Source organism: Chlorocebus sabaeus, chromosome 16 (assembly GCF_047675955.1).
Source record: "Chlorocebus sabaeus isolate Y175 chromosome 16, mChlSab1.0.hap1, whole genome shotgun sequence".
NCBI lineage: Eukaryota > Metazoa > Chordata > Mammalia > Primates > Cercopithecidae > Chlorocebus > Chlorocebus sabaeus.
This window is the reverse complement of record NC_132919.1, coordinates 72,867,185-72,884,186: the sequence shown is the minus strand read 5'-3', so window position 1 is coordinate 72,884,186 and position 17,002 is coordinate 72,867,185. Positions and strand designations below refer to the sequence as shown.

Genomic DNA, 17,002 nt, shown 5'->3' with positions numbered 1-17,002 from the left:
AATAAATAAATAAATAAATAAATATAACTATATTTTTCCAAACAAAAATAGTTTAGTGAGAAGGGTGGCTTTGCTTTATTTATTTATTTATTTTTTGAAATCCCTTTAATACCTGGCTTGATGAAGGAACTGGTTTTTCATGTTTTTACACTAATCTGTTGTGATTTCACACATTTAATCTCTGGAAAGCTCCACTGTATTCTCATGAAAGAGCAAGAGTAAGACAAAAATAATATCATAATTATTAAAATAATTCTTGTGGCCGGTCGTGGTGGCTCAAGCCTGTAATCCCAGCACTTTGGGAAGCCGAGGTAAGTGGATCACGAGGTCGGGAGATTGAGACCATCCTGGCTAACACGGTGAAACCTTGTCTCTACTAAAAATACAAAAAATTAGCCGGGTGTGGTGGCGGGCGCCTGTAGTCCCATCTACTCGAGAGGCTGAGGCAGGAGAATGGCGTGAACCCAGGAGGCGGAGCTTGCAGTGAGCCAAGATCGCACCATTGCACTCCAGCCTGGGCGACAGAGCAAGACTCTGTCTCAAAATAAATAAATAAATAAATAAATAAATAAATAATAATAATTCTTTCCTCTGCACAGAAAGGGTCTCATTAATATTACCAAGAAAATAATCATTCTGGCTGGGCGTGGTGGCTCACACCTGTAATCTTAGCACTTTGGGAGGCCGAGACGGGTGGATCACCTGAGGTCAGGGGTTCGAGATCAGCCTGGCCAACATGGAGAAACCCTGTTTCTACAAAAAATACAAAAATTAGCCGAGCGAGGTGCCACATGCTTGTAACCCCAGCTACTCGGGAGGCTGAGGCAGGAGAATCGCTTGAATCTGGGAGTCAGAGGTTGTAGTGAGCTGAGATCAGGCCATTGCATTCCAGCAGGGCGACAGAGCGAGACTATCTCAAAAAAAAAAATCCTTTCTTCCCCACAGAAAGGGCCTTAAGGGAACCTAGGGTTCCCCATATCACACTTCAACTACCAGGGATTCAGAGGACACTCCAAAGTTACAGATATCACATTCTCATATGTTACCTGCTTATATGTTGATATATGTTGCAGAACGTGAAGTCTACGAAGGAGATACTGCGGTAATATCCAGTTTATTATCTTCCCAGTTTCCACCACAGAATGTTCAAATAGTTTTATCTTGCTTGCCCGCTGCTGTCTTAAAACACTAGCTGAGAGGGGGCACCCGGATTTGAACCGGGGACCTCTTGATCTGCAGTCAAATGCTCTGCCCCTGAGCTATACCCCCTCTACTGGAGATGGGAAGATTACACCTTAAATGTAGAGTTTACTGATGAGACATTGACTCCAGCGACTCACAATAGTTTGGTGTCTATGATAAAGCGATCTGGACCCAAATAAAGTGGTGGGAGAGAAAAGAGAAGTCTAAGTCCTCTCTGATTCTGGCTTGAGGGTCTTGTACGAATGTGCAGTGGGATCCCTCTTTTCCATCATTACAGCCTTTTTTTTTTTTTTTTTTTTTTTTCCACTACAGCCTTTTTTACCTCTGGCATCTGGGAATTCTTTTATTTTAATATTTATTTTTATTTTTTTTGAGACGGAGTCTCACTCTGTCGTCCAGGCTGGAGTGCAGTGGCGTGATCTCGGCTCACTGCAACCTCTACATCCCAAGTTCAAGCGATTCTCTTGCCTCAGCCAGTAGCTGTGATTACAGGCGTGCGCCGCCACGCCAGAGTAATTTTTGTATTTTTAGTAGAGACGGGGGTTTCACCATGTCGGTCAGGCTGGTCTCAAACTCCTGACCTCGGGATCCGCCCGCCTCCGCCTCCCAAAGTGCTGGGAGTACAGGCGTGAGCCACCACACCTGGCCAAGACTGTGCATTTTTTGAGGGTAGGGATCACATTGCATTCTTTTTTTGCTTTCCCCAAAGTAGTTGGCACAGTGCCTGGTTCATGATAAGCCCTGGTCGTAATCACCAAACTACAACCTAATTAAACTCACCGATGGGATTCCACCAAACCTGCACCCAAGCAGCTGAATATTGCTGAAGAAAAAAGGTGCACAAGTTTGCGCCACTCCACCAATGTAAAACATGCTTTCTTTTTTTTTTTTTTTTTTTTTTTGAGGCAGAGTCTCTCTCTGTCGCCCAGGCTGGAGTGCAGTGGCCGGATCTCTGCTCACTGCAAGCTCCGCCTCCCGGGTTTACGCCATTCTCCTGCCTCAGCCTCCCGAGTAGCTGGGACTACAGGCGCCCGCCACCTCGCCCGGCTAATTTTTTGTATTTTTTAGTAGAGACGGGGTTTCACCGTGTTAGCCAGGATGGTCTCGATCTCCTAACCTCGTGATCCGCCCGTCTCGGCCTCCCAAAGTGCTGGGATTACAGGCTTGAGCCACCGCGCCCGGCCAAAACATGCTTTCTCTCTGGCATTCCTTCACTATTGCCCAAGTATGTCTGCTTTCTCATGCTCCAAAATGACTATTTCACACACTCTCTCCTATCTTAAACCTTCCACACCTTCTTTCTCCTCTTGCTGTCAGATGAAGAGCTTGCCTCTTCCTTTTTTTTTTGAGAGGGTGTCTCGCTCTGTTGCCCAGGCTGGAGTGCAGTGGCGCGATCTGGGCTGACTGCAAGCTCCGCCTCCCGGGTTCACGTCATTCTTCTGCCTCAGCCTCCTGGGTAGCTGGGACTGCAGGCACCCGCCACCACGCCCAGCTAATTTTTTGTATTTTTAGTAGAGACGGGGTTTCACCTTGTTAGCCAGGTTGATCTTGATTTCTTGGCCTCGTGATCCGCCTGCTTCGGCCTCCAAAAGCGCTGGGATTACAGGCGTGAGCCACAGTGCCCGGCGCCTCTTCCTTTTTGGAGAAAACAGAATCAGTCAGATGTAGTGGTGTGCTGGTGAATGGCTAGCGACCGACTTTGGGGGAGACCTGATGTGTGTAGCCTTTGCCGGGGTGACTGTTGCAAATACACCCACTTGACCATTTCCAGCTACCTAAAGAAAGTCAACTGGCTTAAATAATTCTGGGCTGGGCGCGGTGGCTCACGCCTGTAATCCCAGCACTATGGGAGGCTGAGACGGGCCGATCACTAGGTCAGGAGTTCGAGACCAGCCTGGCCAACATAGTGAAACCCCAGTAAAATTAGATGGGCGTGGTGACAGGCGCCTGTAGTCCCAGCTACTTGGGAGGTTGAGGCAGGACAATCGCTTGAACCCAGGAGGAGGAAGTTGCAGTGAGCTGAGATTGTGCCACTGCACTCCAGCCTGACAGAGAGACTCCATCTCAAAAAAAAAAAAAAAAAAATTCTGGAAAATTTAACCATTGTTTCTTGCAAGCCAGTGTGAACTGAATCCAGCACATGTCTGAGATTAACTACATCCTTCATCAATTATCATCTATACACTGAGAACTCCCAGAATTATATTTCTAGACCTGACCTCTTCCCTGAACTCCAGAATTAGCTGTATCCCCAAACGCATACTCTTTTTTTTTTTTTTTGAGACGGAGTCTCGCTCTGTTGCCCAGACTGGAGTGCAGTGGCACAATCTCTGCTCACTGCAAGCTCTGGCCCCCGGATTCATGCCATTCTCCTGCCTCAGCCTCCCGAGTAGCTGGGACTACAGGCGCCCGCCACCATGCCACGCTAATTTTTTGTATTTGTAGTAGAGACGGTGTTTCACTGTGTTAGCCAGGATGGTCTCAATCTCCTGACCTCGTGATCTGCCTGCCTTGGCCTCCCAAAGTGCTGGGATTACAGGCGTCAGCCATGGCGCCCGGCCTCCAAATGCATACTCTTAAATATTAATTAGTCTCCTTAAATAAAACATGTTCACCCCAATACTGGGACATGATGCCTGTGAGGACAGGGGGCTGTACTTTGTTACTTTCTTTTAAGAATTTTAAAAATAAACTCTTTTTTTCCCCCTAAATTGCCCCTTTCTCAGTGCGATTTTTATCTTTTCTTTTCTTTTTTTCCAAGACAAAGTTTTGCTCCCGTTGCCCAGGCTGGCGTGCAGTGGTGCAATCTTGGCCCACTGCAACCTCTGCCTCCTGGGTTCAAGCAATTCTCCTGCCTCAGCCTCCAGAATAGCTAGGATTACAGGCACCCACAAACACGACCGGCTAATTTTTTGTATTTTTAGTAGAGACGTGGTTTCACCATGTTGGCCAAACTGGTCTGGAACTCCTGACCTCAGGTGATCCACCCACCTCGGCCTCCCAAAGTGCTGGGATTACAGGCGTAAGCCATCATGCCAGGCCCTTTCTTTCTTTACTTTGTAGAGATGGAGTTTTGCCACGTTGCCCAGGCTGGTCTCAGAGCTGGGCTGCAGCGTTGGTTTCTCAAAGTGCTGGGATTACAGGCCTGAATCAGCCAGGCAGGGAAAAAAAAAAAAAAAAAAAAAAATCGGACTGGGTTTCCCTGCCATGTGTCATCAATCTCGATGCTTGCATTCTTTTTTATTTATTTATTATTTATTTATTTAAATTTTTTGAGACGGAGTCTTGCTCTGTCACCCAGGATGGAGTGCAGTGGCGCAATCTCGGCTCACTGCAAGCTCCACCTCCCGGGTTGACGCCATTCTCCTGCCTCAGCCTCTCGAGTAGCTGGGACTACAGGTGCCCGCTACCACACCTGGCTAATTTCCTTTTTTTGTATTTTCAGTAGAGATGGGGTTTCACCGTGTTAGCCAGGATGGTCTCGATTTCCTGACCTCGTGATCCACCCATCTCGGCCTCCCAAAGTGCTGGGATTACAGGCTTGAGCCACTGCGCCCGGCCCACCTGGGTAATATTTAAATTTTTTTGTAGAGATGGGAGTCTCACTGTGTTGCCCAGACTGGTTTCAAATTCCTGGGCTCAAGTGATCCTCTTGCCCTGGCCTCCAAAAGTGCTGGGATTATGGGCATGAGCCACCATGTCTGGCGGACCCTCTTAGATTTTCAACTATACAATACAGTATTGTCAATTAAAGGCACAATGTTGTACAGCCGATTTCTAGAGTTTTTTCATCTTGCAGAATTGACATTTTAGACCTGTTGATCAGCAACTCCCCGCAGCCCCTGGCAACCATCATTCTACTCTCTACTTCTGTGAGTTTGACTATGTTAAATGCCTCATATATGTGGAATCATGCAGTATTTGGTCTTCTGTGACTGGCCTGTTTCACTTGGCATAATATCCTCAAGGTTCATCCACGCTGTTGCATATTGCAGGATTTCTTTCTTACTTTTTTTTTTTTTTTTTTTTTTTTGCAACGGAGTTTCGCTCTTGTTGAGAGTGAAACTTGTTGCCCAGGCTGGAGTGCAATGGCATGACCTCGGCTCACCGCAATCTCCACCTCCCGCATTCAAGCAGTTCTCCTGCCTCAGCCTCCTGAATAGCTAGGATTACAGGCATGCGCCACCACGCCCGGGTAATTTTTGTATTTTTAGTAAAGACTGGGTTTCGCCATGTTGGCCAGGATGGTCTCGATTTCCTGACTTCGTGATCCGCCCGCCTCAGCCTCCCAAAGTGCTGGGATTACAGGCATGAGCCACCGCGCCGGGCCGGTGTTCCTATTCTTTTTGGAGAGACCAAGGAAACACTTTCTCTATCCAGTTTTGCAGGAGGTTGTTCTCTAACTTGTTAGTGGGGAGAGATGAGTGCGATTTTGGATAAAGAATTGAACCGGCCGGGAGTGGTGGCTCACGCCTGTAATCCCAGTACTTTGGAAGGCCGAGGCGGGCGGATCACGAGGTCAGGAGATTGAGACCATCCTGGCTAATCCAGTGAAACCCCGTCTCTACTAAAAATGCAAAAAATTAGCCGGGCGTGGCGGCGGGCGCCTGTAGTTCCAGCTACTTGGGAGGCTGAGGCAGGAGAATGGCGTGAACCCGGGAGGCGAAGCTTGCAGTGAGCCGAGATCGCGCCACTGCACTCCAGCCTGATTGAGCGAGACTCCATCTCAAAAAAAAAGAATTGAGCCTAGTCTGGGAGTGGTGGCTCACGCCTGTAGTCCCAAGTCCCAGCACCTTGGCAGGCCAAGGCGGGCGGATCACCTGAAGTAGGGAGTTCGAGGCCAGCCTGTGCAACATGGAGAAACCCCGTCTCTACTAAAAATACACAATTATGCAATCCCAGCTACTCAGGAGGCTGAGGCGGGAGAATCGCTTGAACCCGGGAGGCAGAGGTTGCGGTGAGCCGAGATCGCACCATTGCACTCCAGACTGATCAACAAGAGCGAAATTCCGTCTCTGGGCAACATTGGGAGACGGCCTCCTTCACCCACCACCTGCCCCCTTCTCCACAAAATGGAAAACAAACAAACAAACTGAACCAAGCGGGGTGCAGTGGCTCATGCCTGTAATCCTAGCACTGTGGGAGGTCGAGGCGGGCAGATCACGAAATCAGGTGTTGGAGACCAGCCTAGCCAACATGGTGAATCCCCTATCTCTACTAAAAATACAAAAAGTAGCCGGGCGCGGCGGCGGGCGCCTGGATTCCCAGCTATTCAGGAGGCTGAGGCAGGAGAATCGCTTGAACCCGGGAGGCAGAGGTTGCAGTGAGCCGAGACTGCACCACACTGCACTCACTCCAGCCTGGGTTACAGAGGAAGACTCCGTCTGGGGAAAAAAAAAAAAGTAATGAACCTAGAAAAAGCAGATTGGCACCTAAATTCACATACTTTTCAAACTGCCACCACGTCTTGGCCTAGCCTTTTTTTTTTTTTTTGAGACGGAGTCTCACTCTGTTGCCCCTGATGGAGTGCAGTGGCGCGATGTCGGCTCACTGCAACCTCTGCCGCCCGGGTTCAAGCGATTCTCCTGCCTCAGCCTTCCGAGTAGCTGGGATTACAGGCGCCCGCCACTGCGCCCGGCTAATTTTTGTATTTTTAGTAGAGACGGGGTTTATCACCATCTTGGTCAGTCTGGTCTCGAACTCCTGACTTCGTGATCCTCCTGGTTCGGCTTCCCAAAGTGCTGGGATTACAGGCGTGAGCCACTGTGCCCGGCCTATTTTGGCCTAGTTTTTTAATTTCCCCTTCCTCATTGGTAATTTCAGTATAATCTAGCAAAGAGACGCTAATTTTGAACAAATGGTGAAAGTATGAACATTTTGGGATCGATCGCTGTAAAAAGAATTTCCCAAAAGGCGTCCAGCACAGGGGGTATAGCTCAGTGGTAGAGCATTTGACTGCAGATCAAGAGGTCCCCGGTTCAAATCCGGGTGCCCCCTCGCGTTGTTTTACCTCTTTTCACAATCATGCAGGAATAACCCGAGTTAGCGAGTTCTGAATCCAAAAGTCACCGGAAGTGTCCTTTGTATCTTCCACCTACCTAATTTTCACCTTGAAAGGATTCCCGTACCCTAGAAGGAGAGAGCAGCAACCAGAGGCTGCCTTTAGGTGGACCTGAGTCCTCATACCCCAAGTGGCGAGAAGCGCACCAGTAGTCTCAGTTGTAGAACAAAGGCGTTGATCGATTCCCATCTCCGATGCCCATTGGTTTACCGATAATTATAATTTGTTTTGGGGTTAAAAAATGTGTCTTGGACGGGGCAGTAGTTCGTACTTGACTATGAAAACTAGGAGAAAGAATCCAATTTCAGAGGTCTTCATATATTCGCGAACTCGAACAGGACAGGGCACATAAGGTAGAAGGTAAACAGCGAGCAGTTTTCTCTCTTCCTTCTTTACTTAGCTCATAGGCAGGGCTTTGGCTTGATAAGCTGTAGATGGAAAGTCCAAGGCCTAAAGGAGAGGTAAAACTGGTTCCTCCTGGGTTTTTTGCACGGAACCGCAGGTCTGCTGATCTGTGATCTCTCTGTTCAGCCTAGCGATGCAGCTCACAGTAATCGGAGCCAGGAGAAAAAAAAAATGCGCGTTTTCCCGGGGTCCGAGGCATGACACAACCACATTCCGGGTTTAAAATATAGCAGTTGCCCTTTGACCCAGGCAGCACGCCTCTTCCTTTCTCCCTTATTTTTCCTTTTTTTGGGCAAAACCTAGTTGAGGGGGACGCCCTTGTCTCCCGTCACACTTACCATTTTCCTCCGGCCCAACAGTGACACTGTCAGGCACGCAGCCAGCAGATACTTGTTCTCATCTTTAGGTTATGAAACTCCACGGCCTTTTATTCTCACTTCAGTGGTTCTTAAAATGTGGTCCCCACACCAGCAGCACCAGCGGCACCTGGAAACTTGGTAGAAATGCAAATTCTCGGTGCCCCCTTACAGAATCAGAAACTAGGAGGGTTTTAACAAGCCCTGCAGGTAATTCTGATGCACGTTCAAGTTTGAGAAACACTGTATTCGTTTATCTCAGTTTGCATTGGGATATAACTTTACTTTTGTACATTAATAGTCAAGGATGAACACAGCACGTCCATGTCACTATTAATACAGAAAGTTGAAGTTGGAGAAGGGCTGTGTCTATGGGTTTCCCTCGCTTGACCCACCCTCCACCCCCAAAAGGAACGCCAACTTGAGGCGTTCTCCTGTCTGCCTACCCCCATTGGAAACATTCTGTCCCTCAAACCCGGCACCTCGAACTGTCTGATTCATCTGAGGCTGGCAGCCCTGCCCACAGAAATCCCTACACCTCTGGCGCGAGTATTGCGTTCGCGCAGCTTTTATACCCACCCGCTTCTCCACCCGCTGAGCACAAAGTAAAACCGAAAGCTTTCTGCTAAGGCTGAAAAATGAGGAAGATACTTCTTTGACCTTTTTTTCTTTGTAGTCAGGACCCAATGTTAAAATATGAATCAAGAATGAAAAACAGGTGGTTGGTTACCAAGTGGAAGGAAAAGCCACCGAGGGGGCACCCGGATTTGAACCAGGGACCTCTTGATCTGCAGTCAAATGCTCTACCACTGAGCTATACCCCCGCGCCGCTGCAGCGCCTGGAGGCGGCTCTTTGGGTACTAAGCATTGTTGCAGCTGCTACTCTGTGGTAGGGTGTAACATAAAGAGAAAGGAATGCAGAAGAAAAGGGGTCATGCTGAACGCAGACGGTGCCCGCATCCGGGGAACCCTGGGAAGGTGCACTGCAGGGGCTCCGAGAGGGAAGCACTAGCCCGGGCCCGGCAGCGCGCAGGGTCCAAGAGGGAGGGACGGGTCCGCCCCACAAATGTGGGAAAGGGTGTGGGCCGGAAGAGAGTTAAGAGGGGCAGGGCAGGGGGTCCCCGTTCGGTCTGTAGATTCATGCCCGGTAGCAACCGGTAGAAAGGAAAGTCCCCGAATGCGGTGAATCAGTTCCGGCGTTCAGGAGGGCTCCAACCCTACCCTCGACGGGCTTAAGGGGTTAGCCCGCCTCCTGCAGCCCGAGCGCCCCAGATGTGCAGCCGGCCTGGCTCTGCGCCGCCTCCGGCTCGGGAAGGGCCCTGGGCACCGGGCGCAGTCAGCCTGGGAGCGCCGGGGCGCCAGCACCGCTGGCCGCGCAGTTCCCCCCAGGAATCCGCCCCCGCGCAGCCCCACGTCGCCCGGGGAGCGCGCCTCGCTGCGCGTGCCCTCGCCCGCGCCCGAGGCGCGTGCCCGCCCCGGTGCAGCCCCTCCTCCCCGCTGTGTTTATTAGGCAAAGGAGGGCGGAGGCGGAGGCCAGTTCCCCAGCTCCAGCCGCCGTCGCTGCCGCCTGTGTAGTTGCAGCCGCGGCCGCCTCCCGCCAGCTCGCCTTGGGGAAGAGGACGCGCTAGAGCTCCGACGTCCCCGCCTCAGCCTTTCTCGGAACCATGAACCCCAACTGTGCCCGGTGCGGCAAGATCGTGTATCCCACGGAGAAGGTGAACTGTCTGGATAAGGTGAGTCCGGGACCGGGAGACGCGTCTTTGCAATCCCCGGCAGTGCTCTGAATCCAGGGAGGAGAGAAGGGCCGGGTCTTTGCTGCCTTATCCCCGCGATCCCAGGAGAATGGAGGGAGGGCGGGCGGGCGGTGTCATGGGGTGTGGGGACACATCCCAATCTGGAAACCAGGAGATCTGGGGCGAGGCGGGGAGTCCACGCGTAGCGGGCAGCCGGTGCTGGAGAGGGGGGGGCTCTGTGCCTTGGGGTTGGGAGGACGGGAGAGAAGCAGGGAAGCCAGGCCCCGGGGTGTGTTGGGGGAAGGTTAGGGGTGCAGTCCCGCCCCCTAGGGCCTGGAGAGTGAGAAGAGACGGCCGCTCCCTCTCCACTCCGCGCCTAGCGCCAAGTAGGCGGAAGCGCGGGGCGCTGGTGGAGGGGGCGGAGGGGGGCGGGGCAGAGGCTGGGGGGCCCTGCGAAACCGTCCGTTCCGGCGGGGGATGGCCTCGCTTCCTGGCCTGGCGGGGCGGTGGCTATCAGCCTGCTAGTGTGGCATCTGATGCGGGGGGTTTCGGGTAAGGACCCGGGCTCCGCCGCAAGACCCCCGATTTTGAACGACCTGAGGCCCCCTTGGTGATTGAGTGGTTAAAGGACTCGCAGACCTCCTCCATAGCTTCCCAACCCCCACCTCCAATTAAAAGCCAACTCCTGGTGCTGGGCCGCCCTGCCTGAGCCGGGTGGGGTCGGGTGCCGGAGTAGGGTGGGTGGGGGGTGCTTCGCTTAGATCTCCTGAAATTGTGCTCAGAGCCAGGAGATCGTGTGGAAGAACAAAGAGCTAACTTTTCAAAGCAGGTTTCTCCAATGGAGGGTGGGGTTGGCTGAGTTCTGGGGAAGCCGAGGAAAGGGGGAGGTATGGGCGGCGTGGGGGAGGGATGGTGGCCTTGTGTAGATTCACTGCCCCCTGGGGGCTCTGTCTCCCCAATGCTGGACTTGTTCATCTGGTTGCCATTAGACTTTTGGAGGGGGGTTGGAGAGTAGAACTGGGCGTTTCCCGTACAGTTTGGTGTAGGATCCTGTCCTCTTGTAAGCTCCGTGAGATCCTAAGGTAAAACCTGTCCCTCTGCATCCCCTCTCCTCCCCAGTCTGGAGGGGAGGCCTCTGTGATTTTGTGCCCTTCCTCACCGCGTCTTTCGTCCATCACCCAAAGCTGGCTTCAAGTCCAGGTATTCTGACCTTTCCATCTGAACTGGGAGGGCTGGGGGGACTGGATGGAAGAGGGGTGCAAGGGTGGGAACACTGGATGAAAGAGGCGTACAGAGCCCTGGGGCCAAGTTCATTACTGACCTGGAGCTGGGTTTTGTTCAGGAGAGGATAGTTCATTGGACACCTTGTCTCTCCCCTCCCCCTTAGGGTGTGAGCTTCCTCAGTGACCTTTGGCGTCTGAGTCAGGGTGAGGAGGTGGGGTTGGAGGTTCTGAAACACATTTGAACTTGCTCTTGGGGAGTGTGAGCATATGGGGCCGCTGCTGTGTCACTGTCCCTCCTGGTCCTGGGCTTGATTGGGCAGGAGGAGAGGAGGGGGTATATTGTGGGCACAGGAAAGGTGTTGATCTGCCCGTGACCATGCCAGCCGCTGTTGGGCAGGACTTGAGCTTAGAGCTATCAGATGATGAAGTCTTCCCTTGAGAATGTACCTGTCCTTGCATACTGGGATTTTGCCCTCCCCTCGTGGCAGAGATTTTGGCCTCTGCATCTTGAGTTCCCTGTGGTCCCCTTCTCCACAGTCATGAATTGGGAAGAGGCAGAGGGCACTTCACCTGTATAAGGAAAAAGCAAAACATGAAGGCAGGACTGCCACCCTAGGAGTTGGGAGACTGGGTCCTTGTTCCAGGTCTGCTCCCACGAGTTTTTTGAATGTCTTTAGGCCTCAGTTTTTACCATCTGTCAGATGGGTATGATGATGTCATTTCCTTGAAGGTGGGGCAGTGCACTAAAGTCCCTGAGTGCTAAAGAGGGTGCTGTATAGACTATGCCCTCCCTACCTCTCTGGGATGCTCTGTTCAGCTCCATACCACTCCCCTTGGAAAGCCCTTCAGTGCCGTGTATCCGAGGGGAGGGGAGCAGGGATGCTGCAGGGTGCCCTCCCCAGTTCTCTTACCCTAGCTGGAAGAGGACGTTCAAGTGGGGGTTGCCCAGGGAAGTAGGAGTTGGTGATTCCTTCCTCTTTTTAGAATTCTCCCTATAGGAAGTGGCCCTGAAGAGACCTTGCCCCCTGTACTGAGCAGGAGACCTGAAATATCCATGTATCAGATGTATTCCTCCCCACCTGTTCCAGGCAGTAAGGATAGGCACCAGGAATGGTGAGCCAGTGCCTGGAGGATGCTGGGCTGAGACCAGGGAGGAGGGGGAACCTTCAGTCCCATAGGCAACTTCATTCCCATAGTTGCTAACTAACTTCCCAAGGCCTCCCATTTACAGCAAAAGAGTCAAATTAGACTCACCCTTTTCTCTACAATCCCCCATGGCACTCAGCCCCCTACGTGGCCCAAAGCACAGACTGTGTCCTTGGTTTCAGCCTTTTCTCCTCCCTGAGCCTTATCTCCCAAAGGCATAGGTGGGTAAAAACCTTGTCACCTCTGAAGGCCACCCTGCCCCCAACCTGCAGTACCCAGCATGCTTTGCAAGGTGGATAAATATGTATTGCTGATGACAGTGTTTGAGGAAGGAGGTCGAGATTTGCTTCTCCAGAGGACTTCTGGGATTAGAGCTGGGGGAGAAACAGGGTGACCTCATTAGCTCATTCAACAAATATTTATTGAGCACCTACTTTGTGCACCTGCTTTGTATCTAGGGAGCTGTGTTGTCGAGAATCTTGCCATGTCCCTCTTTCCTGGCTTGCTTCCCCAGGTTTCTGAAAACAGGTGGAGGTAGAGGATTGGACTGCTGCCAGGTCCCCTGGAATCCCCCGTTAAGGCGGGCCCTCTGTCTCTGCTTGTCTGAGCGCTCCCTCCCCACTCGAAGGGGGTGAGGTCCTCACAGCTGTGGTACCCCGTTTTGCTAGCTGAAGCTTAGAGTACCCCACCATCATCTTGGGATCATCCCTTGATAATAGCTACTAGTTATCGCAGTATGCTGGGCTCAGTCTTCACAGCAGGTTCACAAAATAGGTGTGTTTGCTCTTGTAAATGATGTACCCCATAAATGGAGGCTGAGGTAGCCCGTGTGGCTCATCTCCCTCTCTTAGAGCTGAGATTCATATCCACAGTTCTTTCTGCTCAGCTCTTCTGCCAGTATAAAGTACTTTTATTTATACATATTTATATTTTATTTCTATCTCATTTGTGCCAAAAGTAGGTCCCATCCCTTCGTGACCCTATCTGGAGGAATGCTCTGGGCCTGGGGTCTTGTATGGGGGAGTGGGGCCACTGGGAATAGTCCTGTCCTCCTCGGAATTTGTGGAGGTGCAGCAAAGATCTGTGCCTTTAAGCCAGCGGGTCAGGTGGCCAACTGAGCTAGGCCGGTGACCCGGCCAGGGTGGGGTTGGCATTGCCTCTGCAGGAGGGAGAAACTGTAACCCTGGGCAACAGGAAGGGAAGAGACGGCCTCATACTCCATCCCTGAGTCATGGCTACCCCAGGTAGCCTGGGTTCAGAGGCCAAGGTGCCAGGCTGCAGGCACAGTGACACGAAGCTTGCCACATTCCCCCCAACCCAGAGCCACGGAGGGACAGGCTGTCCCAAGTGAGGGGTATCCTTGCAGGCTTCTGCCCCTACCAGCCTGTTTACCTTTCTGTAGAGTGGGTTGCAGGTTGCAAGGGAAGATCAATAGGCAAGGGAAGATCAATGTGACCCTGCTTTGGAGCCTTGGATCCAGGCTGAGAGGCCTCTAACGGGCAGCAGGGGTAGGGTCTGTCTGGTTTCTGTGAACAGGGAAACCATGGACTTTGCAGGGAGCAGGAAGGGACAGAGGTGCATGCCTCAAGGTGCACTTTCCTCCAGAGTCCTGAGGCCCAGGAATGCTTCACTGAAATCATCTTGCCTGGGGTCTTTAAAAGAGGGGGGACTCTTGCTCTAGGACAGAGCCCATGGGGCAGGGCAGAGGCAGACGGGGTCACTGTGGGATCCTCTGGACATATTTCCCTGACAGTGTCCTTCCCTAGACCCCATTGAGACAAGACAGGGTTTCTTTCATCTTAGGGTCCAGGCTAGGCTCACAGCGGCTGTGGAGGGACTGGCCATTTTCTGCCTCCCCTCCCCACAATTTTCCTACCCCAAAAAGGACACAGTGTAAAGAGCTGGTGGGTTTTCTTGAACCTTGGGGCCTTCCTCCAGAGGGGAGGGGAGTCGCCTGAAGCCGCTGGAGGTGCCAGGCATTAGGGGTGGAGCGGTCTCCTCTCCTGACCCTCCAGCACTCCAGGAGACAGTGGCTGCAGCTCCACCTGGCACTTGTGCTTCATAGTAACTGCTTTCCATTTTTCTGCTGGGAGCCCCCTGCAGGGGGACAGGTGACCACCCTCCTCTGCCCCACCCTCGTGTGTCTGGATGAGAGTGTGGGGCCTGTGAGGGAGGTGGGAAGGAATTGATAGAAATAGGCGCCATCCCCTTGAAGAGGGGCTCTGCTTCCTCCACGTGGCAGCCTGGAGGGGTCTTTGGAACCCCTGGGTGCGGTGTTGGCCCTGTGCCCCCTGCCTGCTCAGTACACCCCACCCTCCTCCTCCAAGGGGCTTGGCTCCAGGTGGAGGCCTGGCCATCTGGAGTAGGGGGTCTCTCTCCCTTTGTCTCCCCAACCTCAATCAGGAGGCAGACTTGGAGGCCCCCCGTCCTAGGATAGTGTGTAGCCCTTCGTGTGTGTGTGTGTGTGTCTGTGTGTGTATGTGTGTGTGTGTAAGAGAGAGAGAGAGAAAGTGGGTCATGGTCTGGATTCTGGAGAATGTTTTTGCTGGCAGGCCCCTGTGGGGGTAGCGGGAGGCGGGGGCCCAGGCAGGGGCATGTGCAGCTAAGTAGGTAGAGGCCAGCAGACGGGGTAGTGACAAGGCTGGGGCACCCTGCCAATGCCTCCCAGTAACTGGGGGAGGGAGTGGGGCTGTCACTTCAGGGGCCTGTGGGGGCAGTGACCACCCTGTCTTCGTGTCCCCAGTGGGTTCTGTGTGTTGGGGTTATGCACCAGAAGGAGTCTGTAAGTTGCCACATGGGAGTTTAGCGGACCTGGGTCACTGGGGTAGGCCCAGGTTGGGGAGGGAGCCAAGCTTAGAGCCACCACTTCTTTGCTTCCAGACTTCTGGCTGGCCTTCCTCCTCAAGAGTGGTTCTCCTAGCACTCTGTTGAATATTCCACCATTAGGTTTTTCCTTTGGGTCTTCTTGATAGGGAACCAGTACCCTATTAGAAGGCGATTTCCCCCTGAAATTACCCTGGGGGTCTCTGGTTGAAGTGGGCCATGGTAGGGGAGGTTGAATCCCAGATTCTCAGCCTTCTTTCTGCTATCCCCTCCTCCCAGTGTCTCAGAAGCACCTCTCCGCAGTTTAGAGACCACATTTTGAAAAGCATCGCCATGGGGGAATTCCTCGACAAATGGCCAAGAACCAGCTCTGGCTGGGCTCCTTCAAAAGTCCCTGAGGCCTGCCTCCTGGCCTCCTTCTTTCAGAGTGGGGAATGTCTCCCTTGACTGCTGGGAAATGGGGCAGGGACAGGCCAGCCAGGTCACTCAGGTGGCCTGGATTATTCTGGGGTCCTGGCAGTGGACCCCTGTTTGATGGTGATCCAGGGCATCATCCTGGGCTTCTGGGGGTGAATTTAGATCCTGTTGTCATGGGTTTGCCTAAGCATCAATACTGCTCAGCGGTTCCACAAAGACCCCTCTGGGCTGCCACATGGAGGCTGTTAGATCGTTTCTCTCTCTCTCTCTCTTTTTTAGGCAGTCTTGCTCTGTCGCCCAGGCTGGAGTGCAGTGACACAATCTTGGCTCACTGCAACCTCTACCTCCTGGGTTTAAGTGATTCTTCTGCCTCAGCCTCCCAAGTAGCTGGGATTACAGGCACGCGCTACCATACCTGGCTTATTTATTTATTTATTTTTGAGATTAAGTCTTGCTCTGTACCCCAGGCTGGAGTGCAGCGGTGTGATCTCGGCTCACCGCAACCTCCGCCTCCTGGGTTCAAGCGATTCTCCTGCCTCAGCCTCCCGAGTAGCTGGGATCACAGGCATGCGTCACTGCATCTGGCTCATTTTTTTGTATTTTTTAGTAGATACGGAGTTTCACCAGGCTGGTCTTGAATTCCCAACCTCAGGTAATCCGCCTGCCTCAGCCTCCCAAAGTGCTGGGATTATAGGCGTGAGCCACTGCTCCTGGCCTAGATCAGTTCTCTTTCTGTCATCACTCTTTTCCCTCCGTCAGCCACCCTGGATGGCCCCTGTGTGCCACATTCTCACATGCATGAATGGATTGGAGCTGTGGTTGCCACAGTGAAGCCCCTCTGCACCCCAACACACACAATCTCCAGTGTGAGCCCTGACTCCCTCAGCTGAGGTTCACATCTGCGGTGCCCAGCACCTGACATCTGAGTGCTTAGAGGTGCCAAATGCTGTGCTGAGGGCTTTGAAGGTGATTTCTCCTGAGCTCTGGACAATCCCAGGAGGGCCAGGTGTTATTACATCCATTCTACGCACCAGGAAGTGGGCTCCCCTGAGGTGCAGGGCCCCGCCCAAGGCCATACAATTAGTGGGGTAGAGCTTTGATGTCCACTATGGAGGTGTCTACCTTCAAGGCTTTGAAGCAGAGCCCTTCAGTGCCTCAGTGGGGGACCCGCTGCTGGGCGCTCTCCTGCCCTCTCACTGGGGTGGGGGAGGATGAAGGAAGGGTAGAAAGGATGTGGTGTGTTGACAGAGCCTGGGACACCCAGCCCACTCCTCTGGCTGGGCATCCCACAGGAAGTGGGAGGTATTGGAGCTGTAGCACCACCTGGGGCTTATGTGGGTCTAGCGGGTGTGCTGGGCTCTGGTCCAGGAGCTAGGAGCACCTGGGTTCCGGGCCTGGGTGTGTGGGGGCTGGGCCTTCCTCTTCTGAGGCCTTGGTGCGGCCAGAGGAGCTGCTCCTTCATGTTCAGCGGCTGCTCCCTAGCAACCCAGAGCAGCTTTGCATAAGCAATGAGGTGTCTCCAGCTCTGGGCAGGAGGGGTTCCCTGGGGAGGGTGGAGCTGACCTGGGGGTTGCTGCTGCCACTATAACTGGGCTCTTCCTCCCGTCCTTCATGCCTGCCCTTCTCTTCCTCCTG

At 52.9% G+C, this 17,002-nt stretch overlaps 1 protein-coding gene and 2 non-coding genes across 4 annotated transcripts in view; 2 read left to right on the top strand and 1 right to left on the bottom strand.

Annotated features, from left to right (window-relative positions):
- The first annotated feature begins 7,128 nt into the window (after positions 1–7,128).
- TRNAC-GCA (transfer RNA cysteine (anticodon GCA)) lies at positions 7,129–7,200 on the top strand. Its single transcript has one exon. It is a non-coding gene; the product is annotated as a tRNA-Cys (tRNA).
- A 1,577-nt stretch (positions 7,201–8,777) lies between these two features.
- Positions 8,778–8,849, bottom strand: TRNAC-GCA (transfer RNA cysteine (anticodon GCA)). Its single transcript has one exon. It is a non-coding gene; the product is annotated as a tRNA-Cys (tRNA).
- A 644-nt stretch (positions 8,850–9,493) lies between these two features.
- LASP1 (LIM and SH3 protein 1) overlaps positions 9,494–17,002 on the top strand; it is a 51,866-nt gene continuing 44,357 nt past the window's right edge. Inside the window, exon 1 of one of the 2 annotated variants that reach the window (XM_008012896.3) lies at positions 9,494–9,758. In XM_008012896.3, coding sequence (XP_008011087.1) covers positions 9,690–9,758 — 69 coding nt within the window. In that variant the 5' untranslated portion in view covers positions 9,494–9,689. Of the gene's footprint in view, positions 9,759–10,202; positions 10,311–17,002 lie in introns of those variants that run through there. The other variant, XM_008012897.3, reaches the window with a different exon arrangement.